Source organism: Athene cunicularia (assembly GCF_003259725.1).
Source record: "Athene cunicularia isolate RWA chromosome 2 unlocalized genomic scaffold, athCun1 chr2_part1, whole genome shotgun sequence".
Classification (NCBI taxonomy): domain Eukaryota; kingdom Metazoa; phylum Chordata; class Aves; order Strigiformes; family Strigidae; genus Athene; species Athene cunicularia.
Genome location: NW_020799095.1, coordinates 129,837,933 through 129,852,957, shown reverse-complemented (window position 1 = coordinate 129,852,957; position 15,025 = coordinate 129,837,933). Strand labels below are relative to the sequence as shown.

General features: G+C 41.7%; 1 protein-coding gene across 1 annotated transcript in view; it reads right to left on the bottom strand.

Moving 5' to 3' along the window:
* Nucleotides 1-15,025, bottom strand: part of LAPTM4B (lysosomal protein transmembrane 4 beta) — a 60,948-nt gene that overhangs the window by 22,158 nt on the left and 23,765 nt on the right. Inside the window, exons 4-5 of the mRNA XM_026841545.1 lie at nucleotides 14,439-14,561; nucleotides 6,852-6,950 (exon numbers count right to left, since the gene is read on the bottom strand). Coding sequence (XP_026697346.1) covers nucleotides 6,852-6,950; nucleotides 14,439-14,561 — 222 coding nt within the window. The remainder of the gene's footprint in view (nucleotides 1-6,851; nucleotides 6,951-14,438; nucleotides 14,562-15,025) is intronic.

Genomic DNA, 15,025 nt, shown 5'->3' with positions numbered 1-15,025 from the left:
GAAAAGAAGCAGTTCCTTTAAGCCTGAATATAGCTAAAGTAACATTTGTACATATAACTTCCAATTCACTTAAATGAGCAGATCCCATATGATGTCTTGCTTTCTTACACCTCTCTAGAAATACAGAGAGATACGGGTTCAGTCAGACACTTGTTACTGTGCATGGGATACCATGTACCAGCAGGGGTGAGTTTTATAACATAAAATGAAGGTACAAGTTAGACTGTGACAAAAAAAAAAGAGAAGATGCTGCAGATGCAGAACATCTCAGGGGCAGCAGCAAAAAGTAAACAGAAATGAGTTTTGGATTCCTCCATGGTAAGGATGTTTAAATATCATCAACTGGGAGTAAGTAGTACTAGAAAGTGGAAGCAAACCCTGGTAAAAAGAGGAGAAGCACACTGGGGACAGAAGAATCATCAAGCAAATTACAGGAAACCCTCCTGGTTTTGTGAGTTGAGGCCTGGTCAATGACTATGTGGTGATCCTGTATATTACCTGCATTGTTTCAATACTCTGTTTCACTCAATCTGACATTAAATCAATGTATTCCATATGACTGGAATGGTGTGGGGTCTTTCTATTCTTGCCTGACTAGAGAAAATTACCAATGTAAATGTTTTTATTGAAATTTGAAATTATTACTATTACAAATATTTCATTTTTTTCAGTATAAAGCAAAAAACCTTTTATTGCAGCACTAATCCTACCACAGGATCATAAACTTAACTGGCTTTGTTCCTGGAGCTCACTTTGCTCTGGGTAGGGCTGCTGCCTGGCAAGCAACTAGTTGTCTCCACTTTTTTTTTTTTTTTCAGCTGGTTGGCCAAAGTGCTCACATCCATCATCTCCTTTACTAGCAGGAGAGATTCTAGTCTGGCCAGCAGAGGTGAGCAAAATGACTGGAAGGCAGGCAGGAGGCAGTAACACATGTGGAGGAGCTGGAGTCAGATCCTTAGCATGCTAGGGCCAAGGCTGGTGGGACTAAGCAGTTCCCTCTGGAGCTTTCTGCTTCCCATGTAGTCACACATGACAGTGATGAGGAGAACAATGTGTTTTGATAGTGCCCAACATATATTTTTACTTAGCAGGTTCTGCATAGCAATTTTTTCACAAACCTAGTGCGTGCAAATTAAACCGACAGTACTGATTGGATTTGCATGTGTGTCTCACTCTGAGTGAGTCATATTTTTGTGACTCACTTGCACTGATGACCTTCCAAAAGCCTCTTATCCATTTGAGCTGCCCTGTGCTTCTTCCCTCTCCAGAGCTGTCACACATGAGCTGTGTTTTTCAGGATGCCACATGACTCACTGATGCTGGCAGATCAGGAAGTATTTTTTCCACCAGGGCCAAGCTGGCTGAAATCCAGTAAGTTTGCTTCCTCTTCTTTACAGCAGCTTACCAGACCCTGCATGACTTGGAGATGTCGCGGACAATACTTTTGACCATCAAATGGAGAGAGCAAAAGGCTTCTGGAGTGAGCTGAGTCCCAAAGGAAAGTTAGACTGGCTCTACAGCCCAAGCTGTGGGCTATGCAAACCTGCTCCAGGCTACTGAAACAAGTAAAGGCACATACGTGAAGAACTATCTCTTCCAGAATGAAATAAAATGCCATTGATAATTATAAATAGTAGTAAGTAGTTCAGTATCTTTCAATGCTCAGATACAACATGCTAAGGCATAAGAGCTAGTAGAGAACAGAGACTGAATACAGTACATTTCTGTGGGACTCAGCCCATCTCTATAAGAAACCCTTTACATTAAGCCTACCTATTTACAAATCAATTTCTATACTCCTTCTGTCAAACTCCAAACTGAGGGAAGCCCTGTTTCAGATAATACAGCCTGGAGATTTATTTTTAGATGCTCCTATTCCATTACATGCGGTGAATAAAATGCATTTAACCCCACAATGAGCACCTACAGCTCTTCCAGCTCTGAGCCCTAGCTCTAGTCAGCCCTGCTCCTGCATGCACAGGATGTTTCTCAGTGGGTGAGGTTCATTCCAGCCCTTGAATTAAAGAGCTTATGAACCAGCACACACCAAGTAATTGGCCCCGAGACACTGACCCACATATGGCTGGGAGTGGCGGCAGCTCAGATCATGTCCTTGTCCAAGTACTTTGGACGTGTGCTGCTGGCCTGCAACTTGTGAGTCATGGAAACTTGGTTTCTTCAACCTGTAACTTCTTCTTTAAACTTGTTCCTAATCATTATTTTCTACCGATGCTGCTGCACTGTAAATGGGATTGCTGATTCAGTTACCTTTTTTTTTTTTCTGAAAAACTTGGCTGAGGTTTCAAATACTGTTTTAAAATGTGTGGCTGGATGCACAGTATATAAATATATCAATTTTTCTCTCAGGAGACCAATGTTCACATTTGGAATAGTCCCTGAATAAAAGGCATTAAGTCACTTCAGCCTAATCTACCCTTAGTGGTATTCCCACATACCACAGCACAGGCTGCTGACAGACACCTTTTGTTGGGGCAGCCCCAAGTAGCCATCATGTGAAAGGATGGGTGTACAAGAAGGGCTGAGTGTGGAAACAGGCACTGTGCCTACTTCTACCAGCTTTCAGTCTTCCCCTTTGAATGGTGAGAAATGTCTTGAGCCCCTAAGGAACTGAAACCCACAGAATACAACCCTGCCTCTCGCCACTGTTGCTGCATATGCACTTGTTAAGCAACTTAACAACAGTAACATACTGCACGACTTCTGCTCATCAGACATGTGCCCAGCCAGCTGACTGACCAGCATCTTTGTGGAAATTAGAGGTTGCTGTATCTTTCTGTTTCTTATAACACAGCAAGGAAAAGTCTATGCTGATCTGGGCCACAGAAGCTCTCTGGGCAGCTCCCTCACTGGCAGCAAGTGGAGGCTGAATGCAGCAGACCCAGCAGAGACCCCCAGGTTAGGAGCTGTCTGCACCGAGTCCCATTTTATTCTCCAGCTGCTTCTAATTTTCTATTTACAGATTTGGGATGGTCTTCAGTAACTGGTGAAAATGAGTTAAAAATCTACACAAACTGAAAATTATATGAAGATTTTGGAAGGATGCTAATGGCAGACCAGTTGGCCACGTGTATTTCACATGTTGATGCTGCAGAAGGAGAAACAATAGGTTGCTGTGCTGATGAAATCTACAATTAAATTCATCTTCTCAGCACAGCAGATTATGTATCCCGTGAGTATAAAAACGCTGTACAAGAACTGCTCCTTATAACTGCAAAGAAATACTGTGATTTAAAAGAATTAATGATCAAACCACTGGCTTGCAACACGTTAAATGGCACCTTATATGGGCCAGGACATCATCTGTTGGTTCTCTGTCACACATGCTGGGGCATGCAATTTAAAGCAAATGACCCCTGCTTTAGCGATGATTCTATAAGTACCCTGCCCCCAGCAAGCCCAGTGCTGGGACCTGTCTCTGGCTCTCATGGAACAGGTTGCAACCTTGTGGCTCTGTGTTGGCCATTCCTGGGAGCAGGGATCAGAGCTTGGCTGCTGGGGCTGTGTTCATGGTCCTGACTGCTGGCCCATCACCCCTGCAGGAAGGTAGCAGACACTGGGGCAGTGTGCCAGTTCCCCCAGCCAGGAGACATCCCTCTGGGCTGACACGAAATCTGGCAGGGTGAGCAGAGAGCTTCGTTTTACATCGCCCTTTCCCATCTACTGAGGATATCAGGACATGCACTGTGGTCTCATCTCCAGGCTCGACACCTTGTACATGCAGATTATAGGCATGTTATGGAGACTAGGGTTAATATTCAGTTTGCTGAAGACCAGCCTGTCTCACTGAACTGCAGTACCTTTCAGCTGCCCCACAGGCAACTACCTCTTCCTACCTCCTTTCCAGAAAAAGAAAGGCCAAAAAGGAAGAGGGGGCCATACTCTGCAACTGCAGAGTGCTCAGGGCAGCCTGGGGGAAGGTTTTTTCTGGTTGTATTTGCGGTCACCTGAGCCTAGCTCATTTGGGCCTGGGGGGCTTCGCCCATGGTGGGGAGGGGGCTGTTGAACCATTCTGTCTCAGCAGCTGGGGCTGGCCAGAGGAAACCAAGGGCCTGTTCCCTAAACCAGCTGCAGAGGAGAGCGCGGTTCAAAAGCCACTGTGTTGGCTCTATGCCATTTGAAGTCTTGTGTACATGTATATAAGCACATTTCTGCTGCTCAATGTCCTTCCTCAGCCACATAGGAATCACCATGTTTCATGGTATGTACCTCTGGTCCGGTCTCGGGACAAACACAGTAAATGGAATAACACATTTTGGTCTACTCTGAAAAAGATTCTGCATGAAACCACCTGAAATATCCATTAGCTGCTTCAGATCCAAGTAAATCCCAAGAACTAAAAAGACAAGTGCTTGTGTGTGGTTAGTTGGCTCGCTTTCGTTACTACCCTCTCTCGTCCCCCTTCCCTTTTCACAATCCCATGACTGCAAAGCACAAACCCACCATTTAATACTGCTGTATCGATTTCTGCTCAGCGTGTAGCTTCACCCAAAATAAAAGCTTTATGATACCAAATGTGTCTGAGGAATTATGTGATTCTGCTTCATGCTTCCCACCAGCTGAATGCAGCTTTTCCTACTGTAGCTTTTCCTAGGTTACAATGTTTTGGTTTCTCTCCCTATTTGTAGTCAAACTTCAGAGGGAGAGGGAGCTCAGGCATATTTTTATGTGCAGTACCTTTTCAGTTTCAGTATATAAATGTGGTACCATCTGCTAAGTCTATCAGTGATAGTGTGATGGATCGGATAATGTCCAGCTTTCTTTTCATGGAGCAGATTCCATAAATCTGCATAGCAGCTCTTCTGGAAACACAAGAAATTAAAAGGAAAATGCTAACTAGAATTTAGCATGTGTTTATCTGTGAGTCATATTTTTTTGTGGCTCATTTGCACGATATGTTGTTAGAATGAGCCACATATACTCATGGAAAAAAACATGTGTTAGCCACTTTAAAACAAAATGAGTCTTGCACTGTTTATTTCTTAGGTTTCTTTTTTCTGTAGTAAGTATATTTTTGCCATTCTAATTTTAGTTGCATTTTTTTTTATAAGCTTGAGACTTCCTTGCCATATTTAGTCAATGAAATACCAGACCCACCTGGGGTAAAAATAAGCTACTGCTTGCATCTGAGAAATTTAAAGAGCACATCCCTTGTGGCACCTGATATAAGTATTTGTTACATTCATACATATTTCTTAAAGATGCAAACAAAACCAACTGTATGTCTGTGAACATAAAAAGCCAGAAGGCTAAACTGCATTTCCAAATCACAGAAGAAAAGAGAATATAACTTCCAACATCACTTTAAAATACTGTGTCTGGTTTTCTTTTCAATTTTGAAGTAGCTTCGATAATCTAATCTACCTCTTTCATCACAATAACTTTCCCTGATCATGTTGTCAAAGGTATTGTCTGGAAGCAACATCCCTGGTGTCACCATGGCTCTTAGGGACTCCTCTAATCTAATGCATAATTGCTCTGCAGAGAAAGCCAAGAACTATTCTGAAATAAAACCCAACACGAGAAATACAAGAACGGCAGCACTGTACTGTGAGAAACGTGCAGAAGGGTGCAAAAAGAGGGCAAATATATTAGCATACTTTCCAAGAGGGCCAAGGCTCAGGGGACTAACTGAGCCATAGGTGGTTGTTTCTCATACATTGATTTGTCTGATCTTATTCTGAGCTCCTTTTGAACTTCTGCCCCACACAGTGGGTTGGAGCCAATCTCACTGGACCACGAACCTGGGTGTGGTGGTTTCACATGAGCCCCTTCTGGCTGCACCAGGCAATGTTACATCTCCCCTTCATCTGGTACCTGCCACCTTCAGACCTCTCACCCATGAGGTTTACATAACAGCAGATAAATCATCACTCCCTGTGCCCTTTTGCTACTCCTTTACGTTGTCCCTCCCAGGAGGGATTGTTTGGATCTATTTACCTGCTCTTTTTGAGATAGAGCACCAGAAGTGAATGTATGCTTCCAGAGGTGGTTGGCATCCCAACTGGCAAAGAAATCTTTAGATTGCTAATTTTTCAATTCCTTGCCTAATATTCTTACCATTTGATTTACTTGTTTGACCAGAACTGAACTGTAAACTAATATTTTCACAGGTCTATCTATTACAGCTACAAGATCCCCTTTTCAAGTCATGCTTAGTTCAGAGTCTACTGCAGTGTCTGTGAAACAAGATTGTGCTTCCTCTGTGCCCACCATTTAGAATTTATCATCACTGAGTTTCTCTGCCATTTCATTGCTCAGCCACTCAGTGCCATGAGATCCTTCTGCAAAGATTTCTTGGCTGATTGTTTTGCCTATTTTGAATGACATGGCAAAAAATATGTTGTTCATTTCCTTCCCCTTCCCAGATCTTTTATGAATGTACTGAACATCATGGGTCTCACTGTTGTAAAGACTGGTAATTTATCCTTATTCTCTATTTCTTAGCTACAGTCTGTGAGATGACCCTACATATCTGAGGGTGTTTTTTAAAGCCTTTGATGAGAGATTCTGCCAAATACCTTTTGAAAAACCAAGGAGTCAGTATGAACAGCCTCTCTCTTTTCCAGTGGATGACACACTCCTTCAAAGGATGTATGTGTCATGAGTTCCCCCTACAAGCATTGTGCTTCCCCATTGTGGCCTATATGTTTATGTGTTTGTCTATGAGGTTTTTGCCTTTTTTTCCGTAACATCTATCACTTTGCCTTGTATAGCTGTCAGGCTGTCTGGTTTGTAGGTCCCTAGATCTCTTCTAAAGCCAGACATTCTTCTAAAGCAAGGGACATTCCACCCATGACCAGAAGTAGACTTTATACAGGTAATGCACTTACCTTAAACGCCAAAATGATACTTATGAAAAGGAGGATAATCACAACCAGACATGTAGGGTTCACAGACATAATCTCTTCCTTGTAGGGAAAATTATTGGGCTGTATAAGCAAACACAAGAAAAACAGTGGAAGTTAATCTTACGAGTCATTTAAGAGCCATTCAGTAAGTGCACTCTATAATTAACAGCTTACAAAACTTTCTGTGATCTACTAAATTGGGAGCTCTCTGCACCAATAACCAGTTTCAGTAAGTCTGGCTGGAACAGGCATTGCAAAGACTCAGCTGGCTGCCAAATGTTCACCAGGGGGTTTAGGGGGTTGCTTTTTGCTTTGTATGTGGTGTGGGCTGTTTTTTCTTCTGTAAACACTGGGTTTGTATCTGACACAAACTAGCAAAGGATATCTGTCTGGGAGCTTTGGAGCAGGAAGCTTGCCATCTTGGGCAACAACAGGCAAGTCCTGTGCTTATTAACTAATCATTATACGGGCACTGGTGGCCAAATACCAGTGGCAGCTCCTAGAAAGTAAAAAGCAGGAAGAGATGGACACCATGATCCTTTCACCTACATATTTGATCAAAAGACACTATTCTGCTCCATCTTATTTTGGCTAAATTTGGACTACTTCTCCAGGAGCACTTATTAATCCTGCCATCTGAGTACATATCCTGTGGAGGCATGGGTTCTACAGGGAAGCAATGTCATGATTTCAAATTGAAATGTGCTCCAAGTCCTTCTATTATCTCATACATGAAATGGAGGTGCCCACATTAATCTTCCTACTTAGCATAGGCTCTAATGATTTACAATTGTGAAACATTTTAGGATCACTGGCTGAAAAACAGTCTCTAAAATTTTACTGTATTTGTTATTGCTTAAAGAAAATGCACCATTTAAAATGAGTGTTCCAAATCGCTTTGAAATACTGCAGGGCACAAGTTCCTGTTTCAGTTAGAATAAACCATTGTTCACAGACAGAGCTGTTCTCCACAAAGGATAGCTCTGCTGCAACAGTAGCTTATTATAACTGAATGCATTAGCTCCATCCACACACAACCCCGTTTTCCCTCACAGGTCTAATTACTTAACCAGGCCAGCACTGCATCCTTGTCAGGACAATTAACTAGACCAAGCTACAACTATGTTCTTGGCAATGATGGTGTAAATGCAGAATAACCCTTTAATACCCCTTATACCAGCACTTGACCCGGTGCATCAGGAAATTTTTTTTTTCTGCACAGCTGCTAGTGAGAATAGCTCTTCATTTAGCACTTCCATGAACTGTTCAGTGGTTAACATTACTAGCAGCTGTAAATGTTTCAGATAAATGTTACATAACCACATTTTCCACTTCTTGACAGCAATGTTTCTGTTCCTTTACTGAATTTCATGGCAGAAGTTTTTATCACATTATCTTCTTTGTCAAGGTAGCATTTTTGCAGGAATCTAGCTTGCTATAATTCAATAAGTTGCTGCTTTGCCTTTTTTTTTTTTTTTTTTTTTTTTCCTGGAGGTTATTGCTAAATATAGTGGATGTGGTCACTCAGAGACCAAGAAATCAAGAGTATATGCCAAGAAAAAATGCACTGAAAAATAAACACAAACCTTATATGCAGAAAATTTAAGTATTAATGCCACAGCCTGCAGGAGGGAGGACATTTAAGTGGTTAGAAAGTCCAGTCAGTGAAGGACAGTTACAGTATAACTGCCCCCAAACATTTTTTTAGTACTGACCTACCATTAATAAAACCAGTCAAACGAATTTGTAAATGTAATAAAAAACTCCTAATGAGGCTTTGGTCCTCCTACACTCTGGTTTTTGGGAGCCAGTCACCTGTCAAAGACTGGATGAGTGCGTGCTGGGCTCGTGGCCATAACCTAACAGCCCATTTCCAGACATCAACTCAAATGGGATTTGCAGAGGGACAAGGTGGGCAGGAAAATGACCAAGAAAGTTCCCACTACCTTGAAGAGCAGGAACATCTGCTAGAGCCATGAGACCTGGCCAAGTCTGGGAGCAGCACGTGCTGTGTAGAGGTGGTGCCATCAGGAGGCTCTTGGGATCCTCCCATGGCAGTAGCCAGCCTCGAAATCTCATTCACTTCCACAGAAAATGGGTACCAACTGTGGTTCAGATGAGTTCAAGACCCATTGCCCTCCACTGGCTGCAGTGATAAGCTTGAACACTGATGTGGGTGTATGAGGTGGGAAGAGAAATTCTGCTCCTGTTCTGGGGGTTTGCTCTCCTGTGGGGAGACCAATATTTGAAATCCTGCTGCTGGGAAAGCCCTGGGCACTGGTCTCAGTGCTGCAGCTTCTGAGAAAAGCTCGGTGTCAAATGTTGTGCAAGGTTTGCTGAAACTGAGGTTGAAATATGGCAGGGTGGGAAGAATCAAGCCTATCACTGGAAATACAGGAGTGATTTGGCAGCAGGACATGATGAAATTTTCTATACAGACAAGATGTAGTTGTAGTGGTGTGGCATTGACATGCTAAAGTAGTAACTAAAGTGTCACTTATAACCTTGTCCCGGACATGGAGAAAGCTGCATGCATAGTAATATACCTCGTAAACTTTCAAATTTTAAAAAATTATTGCTTATACATAACAAAGCTCCATTAGACACTTAAAAACAATCTAAAACTTGCATGGAAAGTGTATTTCTACTGCATCAATATTGTATAAATGCACCACAATAAAAAGTCCAAGGCTGAAGCCCTTTCTCATTCCCTCAGCCTGCTTGCACAACCTTTCATGTTTTCCTTTGCCTTGGTGTGGATTCTTATTCCACAGTTAGAGTCCTCTGAGTATCAGAATCTTACAAAATTGAAAGAAAAATGGTAATGTGTCTGTAGAATTGTTAAAGCTCTGTTATGAAGTTAGTAGTACTTCTTTAGAATTATAAAATGGCATTAAAAATTACAGAAATGATATTCCTTTTTAAAGTTTTAGTTTATAGGAAAAATTTCTTTAGGTTTAATCTCTTTTATGTTCTCTAGATGATTCCCCTAGGATTTAAAAGCCTGACTGATACCACCTGAGTTGTTAGACAACAGCATTGCAGGTAGTCCCATAGTAAGGCTATTTAATATACTTTTGAAATTTTCTTTAAATGAACTGTAATAGTCCTGTACTTTAATAAAAAACAAGTTTGCATAACTCAGTTGCAGACCAATCTGTTCCCCACCTCCACTTCATTTCATATACTGTTACCAGATGACAGAAGATGAATTGTTTAATTTGAAGGCTTTAGAAAGCCCATATATGTCAAAGACTTAGTGGGGCTAAAGAAAAGAAATGTGCTTTAGGTCAATCTGCTCCAGAGCACTACTGCTCCAATAACCAAAATGGTTTTTATTTTACACATGCTGGATCTACTGTATGTGAAGCTTTTTGTTTTGTTTTTCTAGTGACAGTGATAACGACCAAGATGTCCAACATAACCCTTAGAAAGTTTTATCATATGCAGTTGCCATGCAACAGTTCAAATGCTAAATTTGCAACATCTACTTATTTTACATGACCCTTCACGCTGAGATGCTCTTGCAATTTATGGGAATACAGGGACACACCTGTATACAACTGGGTATTAAAGAGTAACAAAAAGTTTCCAAAGACACTTGTGCCCCTGAAAGAAGAAGACAGCATAGGCTGACATTACCAAATACTCTGTGAACACAATGTTCTGTATTTTACAATTGCAACATTTTCAGCTAGGGCTCTGCCTAGCCTATTGATAGGTACTCATTTATCATCTTGCCAAAAGCACATGGAGGGTTTCACGGTAGCTTGCAACTTATCACTGATAGACTGAAATCTATTCCAGATACTAGTGTAGGGAAGTAGAAATGGTTAAAAAATGGGATTTTCACCTTAGAGCAAGAAAAAAAGTGTTCTGAGAATTCCAAATATATTCTATTACCTAATGCATACCTTCTTCCAGATATTCAATAATGGATTTGAAGAACAATTGGGATTTTTTCATTTCCCTTATGGAGCTATGCTCCCTAAAATACCATTCCACAAATTCAAAGCAGTTTTGGAGGAAGAAAAACTGTAAGAATGCCAGGAAGAAAAACAGCCCTTGATTTCTGCCTACCTTGGCAGACCTCTGCAAAGGGGGTGATGGCAAGATGACTCTAGGGCTTATTTATAAATCACCAGCAGGGATCACACCCAACTGGTGTGACTCAGGTCTCACCTACTAGGACAAGGGTATTAACCACAGTCTTGTTCTAAATGCAGTGTCTGAGATGACAAATCTCTCTACCATGAGTAATATTAAAAGGAAGGGAAACAAGTCCATGGGTAAAAGTCTGTTTAACAACATTTGAACGCTAGCACTGCATTGATGGCATTATTGCCAAAAATTTGAAAAGCTTGGTTTTAGTTTCATTTCATTGTGTCTGAGTATCTGATACCAGTGGATGTGATCTTCACCTCTCCCTTTCACTTTTGCCCCCTCAGAGTGAGCCTGTTTGCTCTGAGCCAAATGCAACAACCTTTTGCCAACTGATGTGGCCCTTCCAGGTAAGGGTACAAGGAGTTCCTGCTGAGCCACTTGTGCTTGGGATCACAGCTAAGACACAGGAGGCCTGAACAGCTTCAAAGCAGATGCAGAACAGCTTCAAAACAACTTCAAATTTTTGTTGAACAGGTGATATTAACTGTACAAAATTCATCACAGCTTTTGGTAGTTTTTGCCAATCACTAATCTCTGCTGTGAATGATAAACCAGAAATGACTCCTTGTTTCTAAATCAACTTAACTTGGAATAGCTTTTAGCTACTCATTATCATTATGCTTCACATCTAATTTAAACAGCCTTTTAATACCTCATTATTCTGCATATGAAAACTCAACAACATCACCTCTTGGTCATCTTTCTCAGTAAATGAGGCAGGAAAAGCTGATTGTCTCTCATCATACTACAATGTATCCAGATTTTATATAGTTTTTTGAGGAACTTTTCTGCATGTTCTCTGACTTCTAAACATTGTTCTTTACAGCCAGACACCATCAATAGACAGGTGAAACCTGCATCACCAACTGAGAAGGGAAATCTTCTCTCCATTACTATTCATTGCTGGATTTTTCTGTCCACAAATCTCATGAGCAGTTTTTGCAAACAGCAAAAAAACCTGGGGACTCTTGTTTTGGTAGACTGCTTGCAGGATCACTGCATCCCAGGTACAGTTGCCATACTGTACACTCAATGTATTCCTTCACGTTTTTACGTATCTTTGCATATAGCAATGTAACACACATTAACGACTGAACTTAGATTCTCAGTCAGTCTAACTCACTCTGGTTAATGGTTCCATCCTTAGTGCTATTTACTTCATTAATCTGTGTCAGCCATGAGTTTTATTAGAAATGATTTTGCTGGGAAAAGTCACAAGTACTGCCTCCAGGAAATGCAGAGATGTGCTCGCTTTGGGCAATGGAGGGATAGGGTCTTTTAGAGGATGACACAAAACAGCTAGATTAGGCTCCTACTTGCAACTGCCCACTAGATCTCTCTAGACAGTGAGCCTGGGGAAGCTCTCCCAAGGCTGATGTTAGCCTTTCTGAATGGCCTCTTGGGTACCAAGGTTATTAATGGAAGTCAGGAAGAGAGCAAATCTATTGCCAATTCCTGGATGCTTTCCTCTACCCAAAATAGAAACTCACTGGCAGATGGTCAGCTTGACCATGACCCTTTGCAGTCTGCCAGCTAACCTCTCCTAATCCATTTGATACATCCTTTATCGATTTAGTGTTTTATTGTTGCTCTGAGCATCATGCTGCGAAGTCAAACATCTCATGAAAGTCTATTATGCCTCTGCCCATCTTTATTGATGAAGCCAGTAATCTTGTCAGTGAAAGAAAATGAGTTTGCCTGCAGGACTGATTTTCCATGAAACAATGCTGGCAGTCATTAATCATATTCCCCTGGTCTAATCCTTTATTGACTCTTCTCTCAGCCCTTCTGTTATTATTCCACTTGGTAGCAATGTCAGGCTAATCAGCCTATAATTATCTTGGAAACCCCCCTTGCCCTTTTGAGCACTGATAGTTTAGCACTCCTGAAGTCTTGTAGCATTTCATTAACAGTCCAGAAAATGATTTACAACAGCAAGACAAAGATATGTGCAACCAGAGATTTTAACACTCTAGAGCAGCAACACAGCTCACAATCTCTGCTGCACCACCCCAATACCTCCCAAGGCCAGCTCCTTGCAACTCTGCTACAGAAGGGCCTACTATTTTTTGTATCTGCAGGAATGACAGCAATGTTATAGCAGACATTTTGAGAGAACCAGCTGCTCTTTGTCCTTCTAGTGAGACAGCTTCTGATGTCGCACCATATTTTCAGCAGAAAAGCAAGGGGCTTTTTGGTGCACAGCTCCCAGCCTGCTCCTGTCCCCCTCATGTTCTCACACAGTGACCAAGACTGAGTAAAACCTGGTTACTACTCATGCTCTGGGAAGTTTGGGTGGTTCCTGCAGCCACACAGATGCTTGTGCTGCTACAAGAACAAAGATGGCACCAATGCAGAAGCAAGGGACTGCAGGCGAAGGATGGGCAGGAGGGATCCAGCCAGTGGCACTGCCAGCTTCAAACACTTGCTAAACTATGGCTCTAATTTGCTCTTTTCCACTTGTATCTCTGAGAAACTTTTGAATTATTCCTCTGCTTCTCTTCCAGTGTACTATCATTCTTAAATGCAGGCGGGTGTTAAATAAGTCAAAGGATAACAGGCCCCTTATGCATCCCAGCTCCTGCTGGCTTGACACATTGCCTCTTTCCACAGATTTGTGGCTACTTATCTGCCTGCTGCTTCTCATTACTTGTTATTTATACTGCCCTAGCTAGTTTTCCATCCACATAACAAAGTTCAGAGCCAAGCTAATCTGTATTCAGGTTCTCAAGGCAGATTTTCAGAGACAGCTGCAGTGTTGGCTTCTCCAGAGCTCTGCAACTCCACCTGAACCCTGCCAGACATGGCACGTGGTCCTGTGATGAGACAGAGGCTGGTGGGCCTTTAGTCTTTACTTTAGGTAGTTGCAATCATATCCTGTAAGCTTATGCAATACGGGCTATGGATGTTTCGCCAAAGTAGACCATAGCAAGAAGGGAGTCTCTAATCATTCCTAAGAGAATCCAAAAAATATTTTCTAGCAAAAACAAACCTACATTAAAACAAACTCCCCTCTAATGAAATCTGTGTTGAAGCCACCATATAAATCAAAAGGAGCAACAAAACATCCTTGATATAGCACCAAAAATAAGGCACTGGATATGAACACAATAAATCTGAATCCAAAAGCATTAACTTATTATATGTGTCTTGCAATATGTGTCTTATTCTAAATGAAATGGTGCTGAGAGCTTCCATGACATTGCAGAACTCCAGAGCTCTACACAAATACTGTAGTAAGTTAGTAATGTAACCTTGCAAGGATGTTGAATACAGACTAGCAAGGACCGAGAGGACTTTTCAAGGACTTCATAGGAAGTCAGCAGGCAACTAGAAATACAGGAAAAACAGTGCACCTTGCAGAATTTTTTGCCCCCAAAGGCTTGTGAACATCAAGTGATTTACCAACTGATGGAGGTAGTCCTGAATTGTGCTGGGGTAGACAAGTACACTGATGGCCACCAAGGTGTTGAGAGCAAAGTCAAAGATCTGGTAACAGAAGAAAGGGATGATCCAAGCTGCATGTTGCTAAAAAGGAAACAAAATTAAAACTCATCAGTCACAAGTTAAAAAAGGACACGTGTTTCTGCACCAAAATCTAAGGAATATTTGACACAATGCAGTGTTAAATCGGCTAAAAGAAATATGACATTGGTTAAGCCAGTTTGACTGCTGAACTGCAGTACTACGTGTGGTGTAATTCCCACAATTCATTATACTAGGACATTTAGAAACCACATAATACCTCTTCCCCTTAATGAATAGGATTAATATTAGGACAAACCAAAGGCTTGGAAGGTGAATGGGAAAAATTTCCCTTAACTTTGCTAGGTAGGAGATTCAGTTCTCTGAATCCACAGTTTGCCCGGAGTTTACTCATATTTGAAACTGCAGACAGTCAACACATCTGGGCAGTCGTCCTGCCTGCAGCACGGGCCCCTGGGGTACCACTGACCTAAGCAATCAGTTCTGCTGCCTCTCTGACTCCCCCC